Source organism: Juglans regia, chromosome 10 (genome assembly GCF_001411555.2).
Source record: "Juglans regia cultivar Chandler chromosome 10, Walnut 2.0, whole genome shotgun sequence".
Lineage (NCBI taxonomy): Eukaryota > Viridiplantae > Streptophyta > Magnoliopsida > Fagales > Juglandaceae > Juglans > Juglans regia.
Window position 1 is genome coordinate 10833265 of NC_049910.1, and position 15542 is coordinate 10848806.

The window sequence follows — 15542 nt, forward strand, 5'->3', positions numbered from 1 at the left end:
GAAATTAGGGTTTTGTTTTTCCCCTTTTATACTAGGTTATGCGCACCCACATTTTCTTCATGTTAAAAAGCCCATCCATCCGTCCGTTTGGGCGACGCAGATTGCCCGCCCGAATCAATGCAAGAGCCCACCCAGCAGTCCTAAGTAATTTATCTTTTTTAAAATGAAAAACTCAAAAATAATACCACATCAACACAGTAGGATAAAGGTGGAAAGAAGATATAGCATATAATATTTTCTTTATTTTTCACTTACAAACAATCAAATCAAGTCTACCCCTAGAGTGTATCCACCAAGCTCGGCCTAAAATTATAAAAGAAAAAATATTTACAATCGTGAATTGTACAACTGTTGAATAATCGTTTTGAAAAAAATGAATAAAATATGAGATCTACATGAAAAAAATTAATTTTTTAATAGTACATTTTATTTTTTTTCAAAATAATTATGCGACATTTACGCACTTCACAATTATATATAAAATTACTCAAATTATAAATGCCACCCAACTTATAGCAAGTAGGTGTGAAGTACAAGTTTACGAAATAACCTCATACAGCCAGCAAGCATGCGAGTATAACAATAAATCGCTTGTAAAATTCCAAGTAGAGTTTGATTGAATAATCCATAAACAATTCCTAATGTCAAGCTCTTAGTTTTGTACATCACAATTTTTCATCTATCACGGCGAGGAACCTAACACAAAATATACTGAGCATTCTCAAGTAGCATAGTTATCACACTACGATCTTGTCTTACACGCTCAGAAGTCCAAAGAAGGGGTTGGTCGCCGCAGACTTCAATTCAAACCCTGCTGTGTTAAGTATTGCCTCATCAACCTTATCACGAGGAAGGTACAAGAACTCGCCTCCCATTCTCTCAAACCCACAGAGCTCAAGAAATTCCACACCTCCTCTCAAATTCCCAACTCTATCCTGTTCAATAAGTAGGAAATTTTACAACAGAAGTAATATACAAATCACTAAACAGAAAGAAAAACTATAGGCAAGATATTGGGTCTTGGCCATGAAACCATTTTCTTTGTCTTGGGTATACCATGTTTATAATGATGATTACAAGAGTCTATCAACATAGCTCTGCTGGATATACCAACATATGAGTTAAGACAATTCCAGTCAATGCTAGGCTCCAATGAGCGCTGGTTTACAGTGAATTCCTAACACGTCAAGTCTGTGCATTGCTTGACGGTGGTACTAGTGGACAACTGTATGATATTTGATTAGTTAAACTGGTCAAAGTGCACATGATCCCATAATAGGTCCACCTCTTTCATCAACGTGGATCTAGTGACAAAATGTAATATATTCGAGTTGTTAAAGTGGTCAAAGGCGCCCAAAATAACCCATGCTGCTCCAAAAATAATCCAGTTACCTCGGAGGATAACTTGCCATAACCAGTCAAACTCTCTGGCGATAACCAATCCCATAAGTTTCCATTCATGGGCAATCTAGACTTTAGTAGAGATTATGAAATGGTGTTCCTATTAATTTCAATCAGCTCCCATACTTGTATAGTTGGGATTAAGGCTTAACCAACATGATCAAACCTGAAACCCCCCCCCCCCCCCCCCCCCCAGCGATAGTGAGTGAGTGAGTGAGAGAGAGAGAGAATAAAAAAAGAAGATAAATCAAAGGAGCTTACCTGGAATAATAGGTTACCAAGTCGTATCTTCCTGAACTTTTCCTCATCAGGATTTTTAGCGACATTGCCAACATAGATCAGAAGAGTTTGAAATGCCCTCCTTACTCTGGCATCATCATCCTAGACCAGGAAAGGAAAAAGTTGAGGAGAGTTTATGTGGGTCAGGATACCAAGAAAGTAGGTGACACTTTTAGTTAACAAAAAAGTACATTTGGAACCTTTCTGTCAGTGGTGAAACCTAGGGTTCATACACCTTGTAATATGAAGTCAATGCAATAAAATCCATGACATGTTTCACCTGCATACCATATCCTGAGTATATCTTATCTAAAGTGGTGCAGTTACCTTCACCTTAATTTAATTGCAACATATAATAGAATGATATGAAACCAAAGGCTTTCTAGCATATGTTTTCAAGTTTTTGCATGTAAATCAAGGAGCTCTTAGCATATTCTTTCTTTCACTGATAAGAAGTCCACTATACCAAAAATGTTACTAACGAAAGCTTCAAAGTTTGGCTTCTCTATTGAATTATATAAAGGGTAATGAAGCACCATTTAGTAAATGGCAGATCAAAATAGTCTTGGAAACTCTGGCATTTAATGCGATGGTTCTAAAGTAATGAAGTAGATAATCAATATATGACACTTAAGAAGTACTAGTCCAAACACAGAAAGCTACTGGATACAATAAGATAATAGATGTGAATGTGACTTACATTCATGTTCACAGGACTAGATAAACACACAAATGGCCTGGATATACAATGTTCTGTCATTTATGCCATGGTATAAATGAACACACATAAACACACATTCATGTTCACTGCTTCTTCTTCTTCTTCTTCATCTTCATATAAGTCAGTTTCATGGACCCAGGTATTTTAAATGACTCTCAACTCTTGTGTTTGTTTCACTACGTTGGAAGAATTAGTTAAGGTTAGAAGGTTAAGTTAATGCGAGGAATTTTTAATGAGGGTTTTTTGGTCATTTGATTGTATTTCCAATCTATATTTAATAAAAGCGTGAGAAAGGCTACATAAGATTTTCTAATCTCCTCTTTCTTTGTGTTCCATCATCCATGCAAACTTTACAATATATTATCATAGCAGAGGTCTTAACTTTGAACCCTAGCTCCAAACTTCATCCTCATTTTAATTAAATATTTCACGTGTTGGCCTGTTTATCTATTACCAATATAATTTTCAAAGCGATCTTCTTTGTTGTTGTTGCGCCACATCAACCATTTTTTTTTTTTTTTTGATAAGTTAAAAATTTTATTAAGCACAATGTAATAGGCGAAACCCAAGTACACAGGAAATATACAAAAGAAACACCTAGTTACATTCTAAAACTAGAAAAACGAAGACAAGAACTCGTTTACAGCCCCACCCTTGAGTACAATAGCAGAGAACCAGCTAAGTAGAGTGCTTATAAAAAACTTCCAAAATGCATCTCTATTGCGTTCCCGATCATTAAAGCACCTCTCATTTCTCTCCAACCAAATGCACCACATAATACACAGAGGCATCATTTTCCATGTAGCTGCCACTTGGGAGCAAGTATGCATTTGAAAGTTGGTCCAACTTGCTAGAAAATCAACCACTGCTTCTGGCATAACCTAGCTCGGCCCAACCTTTCCAAACACTCCATCCCACAGCACTTTAGCCATTTCACAATGAAGTAGTAGATGGTTCACTGATTCCGCTTCTTTCTTGCACATAAAGCACCAATCCAAAACAATCATTTCGCGCTTCCTCAAGTTATCTATAGTCTGAATATTCCCTATTGCTGCTGTCCATAAGAAAAAAGCCACCCTTGACGGAACATGAGCCTACCAAATCCTTTTCCAAGGAAAGCCAATATGGTGCTGATTTAGTATCACCTTATAATATGACCGAACTGTAAACTTTTTAGAGGCTGTTTGCCTCCAACATAGTTGGTCCCTCCCCTGTCTTCTTATCTCCACTGAATACAACAGTCTAAAAAAATCAGTAACCTCCTCTACTTCCCAATCCTGGGCAGATCTGGAGAAGCCTACATCCCAAAGCACCACTCCATTGGAAAAACCCATCACCTCAGAAACTGAAGCTTGCTTATTAGTCGCCAATCTGAAAACAACCGGAAATGCTCTAGACAATTCAATATCCCCACACCAAACATCATACCAAAATCTGATTTTTGAACCATCACCAACCGAGAAGTTAACTTGTTTTAGGAAGCAGCCCCAACCTTTCCTAATAAACTTCCATAGACTCACTCCATACGAATCCCTACACACCTTGGTACACCATCCTCCCCAATCACTACCATACTTTCGATCGATCACCCCCCTCCACAATGCTTCCTCTTCCTCATGGTATCTCCATAGCCACTTCCCCAACAACGCCTTATTAAAACTACATAAACTATGAATATCCAAACCTCCATCAGCAATCGGGCAACAAACTTTTTTCCAACTCACTAAGGGAGTTTTAGTCTCCTCTCCCAAGCCTTCCCATAAAAAATCTCTATACAATTTTTCAATACAGTTGGCCACACCAACTGGTAAAGGGAATAAAGAAAGGAAGTAGGTAGGGATATTAGAGAGAGTACTCTTAAGAGTAATCCTACCTCCTTTAGATAAATATGTCATTTTCCAAGCTGCCAACTTCCTCTCTATCTTCTCCACCACCCTGTCCCAAATGTGTTTGGCCTTAAAAGATGCCCCTAGCGGTAGTCCCAAATATTTTATGGGCAGAAAAGCAACTTTGCACCCCAGAAATTCTGCCAAGTGATGAATGTTATGGACCTCTCCCATCGATACCAACTCCGATTTACTTAAATTCACTTTTAACCCCGAGATGGCTTGAAAACACAGCAGGACAGCCCTCAAAACTTGAATTTGTTCCCCAACAGCCTTGCAAAAAATGAGGGTATCATCAGCGAAAAGCAAGTGTGATATTGTAGAAGGGCCATTAGAATTAGTTCCGACTGAAAAACCTGAGATAAATCCTGCTCCTACCACTGCCTCCACCATGCGACTCAAGGCCTCCATAACAATATCAAATAGGAAGGGAGATAAGGGATCCCCCTGCCTCAAACCTCTAGAACTCGGAAAATACCCACAAGGCTGCCCATTAACAAGCACAGAAGAGCGGACAGTTGAAATGCAATGGCTTATCTAGTCAAACCACTTATCTCCAAAGCCGCATCTTCTAAGCATATACAAAAGAAAATTCCAGTTTACATGATCATATGTTTTTTCCATGTCCAACTTACAAAGGACCCCGAAGCCCCTTCCCGCATGCAGCTATCTACACATTCTTGCAATCAACACCAAATCTATAATTTGGCGTCCTCTAACAAATGCATTTTGAGATTTAGAAATGATCTTCTCCATCACTTTGCTCATTCTATTTGCTAACACCTTTGAAATAATATTGTAGACACTACTTACCAAACTAATTGGGCGAAACTCCTTTAACTCCGAAGCACCCACTCTCTTTGGAATCAAGGCAATAAAAGTGGCATTCAAAGTCTTCTCAAACTTTTGAAACTCATAAAATTCATGAAATATCTTCATCACATCCTCCCACACAATCTCCCAATAATCCTGAAAGAATGCCATAGAAAACCCATCCGGCCCGGGAGCTTTGTCTCTCCTCATTCCACACACCACTCGATGCACCTCAAGCTCTTCAAACGGCCTCTCCAGCCAACTTGCTGAAAAATCATCCACCGCTGCAAAGTTCAATCCATCAATCTTAGGTCTCCAAGCTTCCGTCTCACTTAGGAGGGAACTAAAAAACTGTGCACAACATGCTATTGGATCTTGGCAAGTAAGGATAGCAGATTATTTTCAGTTCTTAACATCTCAATAGCATTGTTACATCTATGAGAATTAGCTATTTTATGGAAGAAGCTAGTGCACTTATCTCCCTCTTTAAGCCAAAGAACTCTCGACTTTTGCCTCCATGATATTTCTTCCCTCAAAAGAACCTCTTAAGTTCTATTTTTACTTCATTCTTCCTAGACAAACTCCCCTCGCTATCCCCATCAGCTTCCAAGGATTGAAACTCTTCCCAAAGGGCTTTTTTCTGCTGCTCAACATTCCCAAAAACCTCCTTATTCCATATCTTCCAATCAGCTTTTAAAGCTTTGAGTTTACTAGCCAAAACAAAACTAGGAGTCCCCTCAAACTGGTACGACAGCCACCAACTTTTTACCTTATCAACGAAGCCCTCCACTTCTAGCCACATATTCTCAAACTTAAAGTACAGTTTGCCCTCATGAATACCCCCACACTCAAGAATAATGGGAAAGTGGTCTGATCCTACCCTTGGAAATCGTTTTAGGCACAACTTCGGATAATGAGCTTCCCACGACGATGATACTAAAAATCTGTCCAATCTTGAACTGCCTCTAGAATTGGACCACGTATACTCACCCCCCACCAACGGCAAATCCAACAGTTCCAAGTCAAAAATCAGCTGTGAGAAAACCTCCATAGCTGTAGACATCGAAGATAGACCCTCCCGCTCACTTAGGAATCGAACTATATTGAAATCCCCACATATGCACCAAGGAAGATCCCACACAGAATACAACCCTGATACTTCATCCCACAGCAAGTTCCTATCCCGATCCCTATTGGGACCATATACACTTGCTAATGCCCATGACCACCCATCTTCCACGTTTCTTAATACACATGCCCCCAAGTAATCTCCAATGCACTCTTCTACCATCTCGACAACTCTACTATCCCACATGACTAGCACTCCACCAGAAGCACCCGAAGAGGCTAAATAAGTCCAGCCTACAAACGAACCTCTCCACAAGCTACTAATTACATTCCTGTCAACACTTTCCAATTTTGTTTCTTGGAGGCATACAAAATCGATCTTCCAACTATGAATAATGGACCTAATGCGGAGGCGTTTATTGACATTATTGATCCCCCTTACAGTCCAAGACATTATTTTAGGCTTCATTAACTGAAATAGCTTCCCTCCCCTTTGATCTGTCCCTCCCCGAAGTACCCTCCTTATTGTCATAATTAATAGAACAATGCAATCTTTTCAACTCCCACTTTTTTCTCACAGATGACTTCTCAACCGTGGATCAACCAGCTTTAATAGCAACTAAAAGTGCCCTCAATTGTTCTTCATAACCATCATAAAAGAGACCCACACAGCTTTGAATCTTCTCCACTTGTTTAAAAACCCAGTCTGAGGTTTCCTCGGACACAATCTGAAGATGAGTCATCTGTAATGGAGATGAACTACCCATCTCCTCCTCATAAACAGCTACTTCAAGTTGTGGGTCCGAGACCATCCTATCCTGCTCTTCCATTTCAGGCCATTCAAACTCAACCTGCCTGCTTCCTTCTAAATTCAAAAACTGTTTCAGTAAACAATTACCCCCTTCCACCATCCTCGTGTGAGTGACCATAGAGGTCAGAACCTCATTTTGTCCCTCAGCAGCCTCAACAATTTCCCCTGCCTCCCTTTCCAGAACATGGTGGACCAACACTAACTCACCCGAGGCTTCATTTGTGCCTATTGACTCTTTATGTGCCAGTGGTGAAAGCACCTATGCTATTATCGGCTCCGTTACATTGTCTCGGGACTGAGCCGAAATTGCCTTGCCTTTGCTCGCAAGAAATTTGCCTTTACTCGCGATTGACGTCGGGATCTCGTTATCTACCTCCATCGACCAAGTATGTGCAAGAGCCAAGACGATGATAGCTGAGCTAACGGCAAATCTGCCTAAGTTCACCCCTCCAACCTTCACGGACCCTGCTGCCAGCGACGACGGTGGCACTGACCCACCCGCCTTTGAGTCCGCCCAGAACTACGACTTCTTCCTCCACGCCAAACCTTTCAATTGGTTGGGCTCGGGCCCGATATTCTATTTAGACTGGGCCTTTCCATTAAGCCCCTGTTCCTGGCCCACACCCAACGCCTCAATCTCCATCTTCATAAGATCAGACTCAACCCACTCCCCAGGCCCAAACTCGACCCCATGGCTTCTTTACCCAATACGCACCGTATCATCCCTTTGACTTTAATGACCATCTCTTCCAAAGCAGCCTGCATATCCCACAAATCCTTCAAAACACATACATCATTTTGCCCAAACACGCCTCTACCATCACCCTCCCGCCTCTATACACCTCCCAAAACAGAAACTTCACCTACTCTATTTAGGTTTGCCGAAGCAAAATTTCTCACGTCTCAAGGTGTCTGCACAACCTCCATGTACGACCGAGCCAACGGGAGTGCTACTGTCGACGAAGATGGTAGACCTCTCCCCTGAGCACCTTTGTTACCCACCTCCCTCACGGCCACCGCAAGCTTCCTCCACCCCATTCCATCCCTTTCCCTAGGGATAAAGATAAAACTCCGACGCCCTCCTCCACTATACTCCACTAGGGCCAAGAAACTGCCACGAAAGTTAAAGGCCTTCTGCGCAATGTAGCCCCTGTTTCTATCCCTATAAGCAAAGTAATAGACCTTTCTCCCATGCTTAGAACATTCCTCCAGAGCCCTTAAGACCCAGCATGTTGTGTCCCAACCCAACCTCAAAGTTTGCGATCCTTTCCTCTCAGTGATAAGCACTTCATGCCCCTCTGCCTGTATCTCGAACACCTTCGATTCGATTGCTAAACTTCTCATGGAAGATATATTCTTCCAAGGTTGCAACAGACACCCCACCGTCAAGAGCCCACAACCACCATGGACTACGTGAACTTACTGAAGGAAATATTGTGTACAGAGAGAAAAACTAGAGAGAGAAAAGTTTTTTCAACCATTATTTTAAATAATATATCATTTAAATAATATGAAGTTTTCTAACCATTTTATTATTGATCGTTTTTTTTAATGAATAATTAATCCTTTTTTAATTGCCATAAAAAAAGACTATTCAATTTCCACTTCAATCATGAACCCCGTGTCTCTTACTCTTTTCCTCTCTCACACACACATTTCATCCTTATCAAATTTAGGGCTTTTTTCTATAACATACTAATTTACAAACCTATAACATATAATTTTCAAAAGCATGAGCTTTGCTCTTGTTGAGCCACGTCATCCACTCTTGCATTAAATAACGAGTTTGGTCATTTAAATTAAAATTTTTTAAAGGTCATGTAACTAAATACTAGAAAGTGGAATTTTAATATAATTTGCAAAGATTAAGCCACGTCATGCACCCCTACACTAAATGACCACGAGCATGGTTATTTAAAATAAAATAATTTCAAAGATCATGTAATTAGCTACTAGACATTTTGGAATTTTAAAAGTTCCAGAACACTTCATATTCTTTTCTCTATAACGCTTCATCTTCTTTGTCTATATCTTATTTATTACAATTAGTGATAGAATAATGTCACATTTAAAAATCTTCATAATTTGATTATAAACCGAATAAAAAATTAATAATTTTCCCATGCATGGCATGGTTGTGCGACAAGTTAAAAGGATGTCTAGCCTACATGTGAGAGGGGATTAGAATATAAATAAAATGATTAAATTTAGCTCTTCCCATCAGTGTAATCTTTCGGGATAAGTGGTTTTTAACAAGCAGAATATGTTGGAAGACAGAGAATAAGCCATATACCAGGTAACTGCGCTTAATTGACCTTAAGCATTCCCTCATATGCTCTGCTTTTGTACCAGACTTCACAGGCAATGAGGCCTGCAACATAAACACAAAAATAGTTTCATCCAGTAATTTCAGTAAAAACAAAAAAATATAAATTTTGAAATAAGATATAGCAGTGGTAAAATCTATAGATACTACTTTCAAAACCCGTACTTTTTTTCCCTGCAAAATAGGCATGGAAGGTTTTAATGCTTCAGGCCTTTCCGATGGCAATCCCACTCGAAACCCTCTTTCTACCTGTGAAGACATGTATATTTTTTTATTCACACAGAATCTAGAGAGTAGCATCAAACCTTGAATCAGTAATATTCAATTGAATTCTTAGTAAGGATCATGCTAAACCAGCTGCAAAGGATATAACAGTGATATGTTATGATGCTGTCTCAAATTTAGTGGCAATCTCAAACCAATCTTTTGGGCATGTGTTTAGTACATAAAACTATTGGTTTTTTAATGTTCCTGCTCATCTATAGGTCTTTAAGGTCAGAGAGAGAGAGGGAGGGAGGGAGGGGGAGAGAGAGAGAGAGATGTTACAGATATAATATAAATAATAAAATCTACTTATTTCCATTAACTTAAAATTTTGGGGCAAGTAATTATTTCACAAGGTATTAGAGTAGGGGTCCTAAGTTCGAACCCTAACTCTACACTTATAGCCATTTAATTAAATATTTCATGTGTTGGACTCACTTATTGAGAGAGAGTCTGGCTTCCAATCAGCTTAAGTTTTTGGGATAAATGCTGATTTCACAAGAGAGCTCATTGGGAAGGTCAGAGTTTGAGTGACCATCTCTGTACTCATCTTCCATCTTAGTGACCCTTTACATTTGTCTTTGCCCTCAGCTCAGATGCAGGTTTTAAGCAATACAGCACCAAATTTGTTCATGCTTTCTATGTCGAACATTGGCCATCTTTTTTTTCCTCTATTTCCACATTACCATTCCTTACTGTTTTATTATATATCTGATTGATGATACAGGTAACAAAAGCCAAAATATTGGATAGTGGGAGATATTTAACCATCGATATTTCCCAGTACTACTCTCATGTGAAGGCTCATATTCCCTTTCAGCTGCTCACCATTTATCCCAAAGGTCACTATTGGATAGCACAAGATTTGATGACGATAAAAGCACTACAACTATCTATATGCAATGTAGGAAGTATTGCAAATTGAGAAAAATCTGGCCACACTTCTTTAGTGGCAGTTGCTTACTTGGGATTACTGGCTTGCCCATCTATTTTTAAAACCTTGATCTTGTATTTCCCACCTAACACAATTAGCACAATGTACATCCACTGAATAGCAAAGCTACATGATGTATAGCGAGATTTTTCATCTTACTTCTTGTTTATGCCCTAAAATGTTCTGACATGACAATGAAATTCGTTCAGCATTAGAAATAACAAAACTGAGTCTCTCTAGTTGAAATCGAAAGGCCCTAGGTAAAAGGCTTTAAGACTAGGATATTGAAATATATCAAATATGATCTACTAGTCCAAAACGCTGATCTTTGCAGGTTATAGTCAGTATAGTGAAAGGTGGCCAAAATTTTCTCACACCTTATCCTGCTCTAGTTTCTGTAGAATTTTCTTCCTTGCTCTTTTCTCCTCCTCCTTTTCTGCTTTTTGTAGGGCTAAATAGCTGAAGAAACCAAATACAGATATGTGTACTTAAAGTTAGAGGAAAATACAATCCCATGTATCTAGAAAGGAAAAGGGATAAACAGATATGGAATTGCTATATAGAAAGAGCAATACTGGATTCGGACAGACCGTTTTCTTTCACTTTCTTCTGTAGTTCGCTTTGCCTCAGTGAGGTCCTTACTGGCTCGAATCCTCTCCTGGAACAATATAGCTATCTAGGTTACAATACAGAAATGTGTGGTGTCAAACAAGTACTTAAGAATTCCAAAATAAAACCAAAAGAGTTTGATCTGACAAAAACCAACCAATGTGGCTGCAATAAGATATTCTAACAGACAGCAAAGTCGTGGCATGTTCATAACGTAATCATGTCTATTAAGCTGAGAAACTCAATAATCATCTTAAAAGGAATGCTATTGCATTTATTATTTTAATAATGAAACTTCTATAAAAGACTCAAAGAGTAAACTTGTAAGAAAATTTCAAGTGTATAAGTAGAAAAGCTAGTATTAACCTTCATTTGTAAGATAGAAAGTTCTATTACTTTCCCAACTTCATCTCTTATGAACAAACAATCTGCAATGCATTTTAAGTTGTCAATTGAGCTTAAAAAATTCTCTTAAAGATATTGGCACCTTTTCTACTTATGTTCTAGAGCACTATATAAAATTCTCTGTCCTGAACCCCCCCCCCCCCCTCCCAAAAAAAAGCAATAGAAAAAGTGAGAAGAGATATGAGATCTCATGTCTTCTTTTTGGTAAGTGATATCAAATCTCATATCAACAAATAGAAACGGAAAGAAAAGTTGAGTAAAAAGCAAGATAAAGGAGTTATCATAAAAGGAAAGGGAAAAACCATAATTAGGCTAGGTGTTTTCTCATGTATACACTTAGTGTACTTGGTTATGCCTATTCATATTAATACATTTTTAGTTATAAAAAAAAAAAAACCGCATACCCTCTCCCTATGTCTTTCTAATTTCTTTTCTTCTTCTTCTTTCATCTTGTGTGCTCGATCCCTGAAACATGGCAAGATTAGTAATCAAGAAAGAAACCGGCCAGCCAGAAACAGTAGATGAGCCCAAAAAATTTCCAATGTCAAACCAGATTGAAACATAATACATATAAAGGTCAAAACTGGGAAAGAAGCTAATGGAATTTCTAGATGATAAGAAATAACGAGTATAAAAAATAAGATATGTTGCAAAGAAGCAGAAAAGGAAACCTTAGTTCCTGTGCCTTCATTTTCATTAGCTCTGTGATATGGAATGGTTGGGGAGTCTCAACATCAATGTCCACTGCTATCTGGGAGAAGTTGAACAATTCAAGCAAAGTAGTGACTATGTGCAAGACCAAAGATTCTTTAATGTCACGTGCAATATGTATCAACATTTGCACCCTAAAACCTTTCTCTCAACCTCCTTCTCAAAGAATGAGATCAAGCAACAAGGCTTGCAAGAGGCAAAGAACATTTTTCAAATCTCAAAAAGTACACACAAACAAACAACAAACTAACATAAAAGAAGACCATGTTCAAAAAGATTTGAGATAAAATGGAATGGATTGTTCCTTCTAAACTTCAGCTCTCACAACCTAATCAAACTCATCCACAAAAAAGTCATTTTAGGCCCCGTTTGGATAGAGAAAGTGTTTCATCTCATCTCATCATTAAAATTGTCCCAAATTCCCACACAAAATATAATAAACAATTCAATTTTTTCAAATTCTAAAACAAAAATAATATTTTAACAATATTTTATTCAACTTTCATCTAAAACCATCTCATCTCGTCTCACTATCCAAACCGCACCTTAATGAGAAAATCTTTTTTTATCATATGATCATGCTCCATATTATAAGGCATTGACTTTCCTGCTGAGCTTCTCATCCCTTTAATAGAAGACATTTACAAAGAATAGAGACAAGAAGGTACCATGCGACAATCAAAGATCTAAGGCGCATGAAATAGGCTTTCACTTTATGTTGCAGTTTTAGTTGCTAAATTTATTCTCATCATGATTGAAAACACGGTTGATATGAAAATCATGCCTCTTATTTACTGCTAGGGTGTGGGGATCAGGAGAGGGGTGTTATAAGAAATGATGACAAGAAAGCAAACAAACAATCAATCATACGATACAAATTTACGTGGTTTGGCAACGTACCTACGTCTACGGAGCTCTAGAGGATTTTATAATGCTGCGAAATCACACAATACACTTTGGGGAAAATTTTCACTATTCAGTTGGCCACACTGTTCATAATAAGCATATTTATAGGGTTACACGGCGGAAGTTCTAATTTTCATTTTTTTGCAATATTCGCTCAAGCGAAGTGTTGAGCGTGCCTCGAGCGAATTCTCTATCTGATGTTCGCTCGAGCGACCTGTTAAGTGAAACTCGAGCGAACTCTCTGTCTGATCTTCGCTCAAGCCACCCGTCGCGCGAACGTCGAGCAAACTTTCTGCCTAGTGCTTCCCAAGTCAAAAAATAGTTCAGCCCAAGCCTATGCTCCATGGCACAAGCCTCATTGCAAATCTGCTCAAAAACTGTAACAAATCCTTGTCGGGTTGAGTCATCAAGTCGGGCCGCCACAACAATAAACCAGACTCCACAAACCCAACAAGGGGGAGAGGGGCAAAGGGTTGGGGGAGAGTAAAAGGAAAAGAATAAGCATGATAAAAGCCATATTAGTTGATAAGGACAGAAAATCAAAATAGGGATGTCATCAAGAATCAACACTATAGAAATCCCTATGTGATGTCAGAAAGGAACACAATCAAGATGAGAAAGCATACCAAGGGAATCTGGTCAATATCTGCATCGTTCTCATGCTCAATCATCCAATTTACAGATGCCTCTATGCTAGAATTACCTTATTAACAGAAACAATTATGTTCACAATTAGGAAAATAGCACAACTGCAAATAATGACTCTGAAAGACAAGTAACAATATTCCCTATCAACAAGAATGCTTAGAAGACCAGTCCTCAAAGCTAGAATTCCTTTTGGGATCAACAATCAAGAGAGCATGCCATAGTATCAGATCATCATCTCCAGCCTTTTACATGAAGTGCTTTCTTCATATACAACTTAAGTGTCCTTAGCTATGCTAGATAACTTCACTAGCAACATCACTAGATAGGAGTGCATACCAATGGGAACCAGGCAACAATTTACTACTGCTATGCTCTTATGGTGCATGCTAAATCACATGCTGCAGCATTGAACATGGCCTCACCCCTACCTAGAATTCACATTGTGGCCTCCCAGACCAACATCATGGAAACCCCATTAATTGATCAGCATTATGTTGCAGTTATATTTCTCCTTGAGTCACATTCATGCAAGGTTTGGAAACCACACATCAACATCAGACACACACATGGTATCTGCCATAAATTGCTCACCAGAATAATGAAGAGCTCGTACTGCCCGTGCTTTAGGAAATCCCATGTCTTCAAGTTCTTCAAGCATTTTGTTGTTTACTTTTGGAACAGCCATTTCTACAGGCATATATATGACACCTGAAAATCATGGAACATTAATCTTGCCATAAAATCATATACCAACCAATCTTCCATTTATTAACTTTGCAGAATCATAGGGCATAGCAAGCAGATTCCCACCTTTACATCTTCTAAGACATTACAAAATAATTAGACGTACATGTTGCAGAACATAGAATAAAAAAACTTGGTTTTGAGAGCCATAAATTGTAAAAAGTTCACAACTCAAGCAGCTGATTCAAATAAAAGGCACTTACACTCACATCACATACACAAAGGAAGAGATAATATGCAGTTACAGCTGAAGCTAAGATTAAAATACATTCAATTTCGATCTACAAGTCTAAAGGGGTGATAGAACTAGCTGCCCATGCAAAGCACCTTGAATGATTAACTGGTAAAGCTAAGAGAACTAGGATCTCCTCCTGCAGATAATCACTATGGCATGAACCACCCCCCCCCCCACTCCGGCGCATAGATTAAGCAATCGTCTCTGCGTCCAAAGAAGGCCTTTTAATCCTTGACTGAAAATCATACATATATCATTTCCCTTCGGCCTTCGTTTTGGTTGTTGCCAATAAAACAAAAAAAAAAAAGACATTTAGATTCCTCTATCTTATGCTTTCTATTAAAGCAAAAAATTAGCAAACCACCCATAAAATTCGAATATCTAACATTTCCCATCATTCGAATCATCCCGGTTTTCAGGGTTTCCCAAATACAGAGCGAAAAGGCTCAAACTCCAACATTTTCTAGAATTTTTCTCGAGCAACCAAACTAATGAATTAGATAGCACTCACAATTACCCAGGCATATTAAATAAATGAGAAATTCAACGAATACCGAGTTGGATCGGCGAGGATTGTGGCGGAAAAGGAAGATGAACAGCTGAGCAGAGAGGCTTTGAATGATTTGGCAAAATGGGGACGAGAAGCGAGGTATATGTACGTCAGGAAGGTTCAATGGGAACCTCATCGAAGCCCTGTAGTCTAAGCAATCACGAAAATGGAGTACCATTGTTGGAGGAAGGAGGAGGATTCTTTGCTGATTTAGCATTCTTATTCTTGTAT

The 15542-nt window shown here is 38.7% G+C and overlaps 1 protein-coding gene across 2 annotated transcripts; it reads right to left on the reverse strand.

The window, feature by feature from the left end:
- Positions 1-587: 587 nt before the first annotated feature.
- On the reverse strand, positions 588-15542 carry LOC108989048 (UBX domain-containing protein 1-like). Of its 2 annotated transcripts, none has more exons than XM_018962493.2 (11): positions 15316-15539; positions 14374-14490; positions 13761-13837; positions 12189-12268; positions 11922-11982; positions 11094-11161; positions 10881-10962; positions 9471-9554; positions 9273-9350; positions 1663-1782; positions 588-935 (listed from the first exon to the last, which is right to left on the reverse strand). In XM_018962493.2, exons 2-11 carry the CDS (start codon positions 14477-14479, stop codon positions 756-758), a joined length of 936 nt encoding a protein of 311 aa, XP_018818038.1. In that variant the 5' UTR covers positions 14480-14490; positions 15316-15539; the 3' UTR covers positions 588-755. The 2 variants fall into 2 exon arrangements, with proteins under 2 accessions (XP_018818038.1, XP_035550976.1); XM_035695083.1 differs by having other exon boundaries at positions 784-930; positions 15316-15542.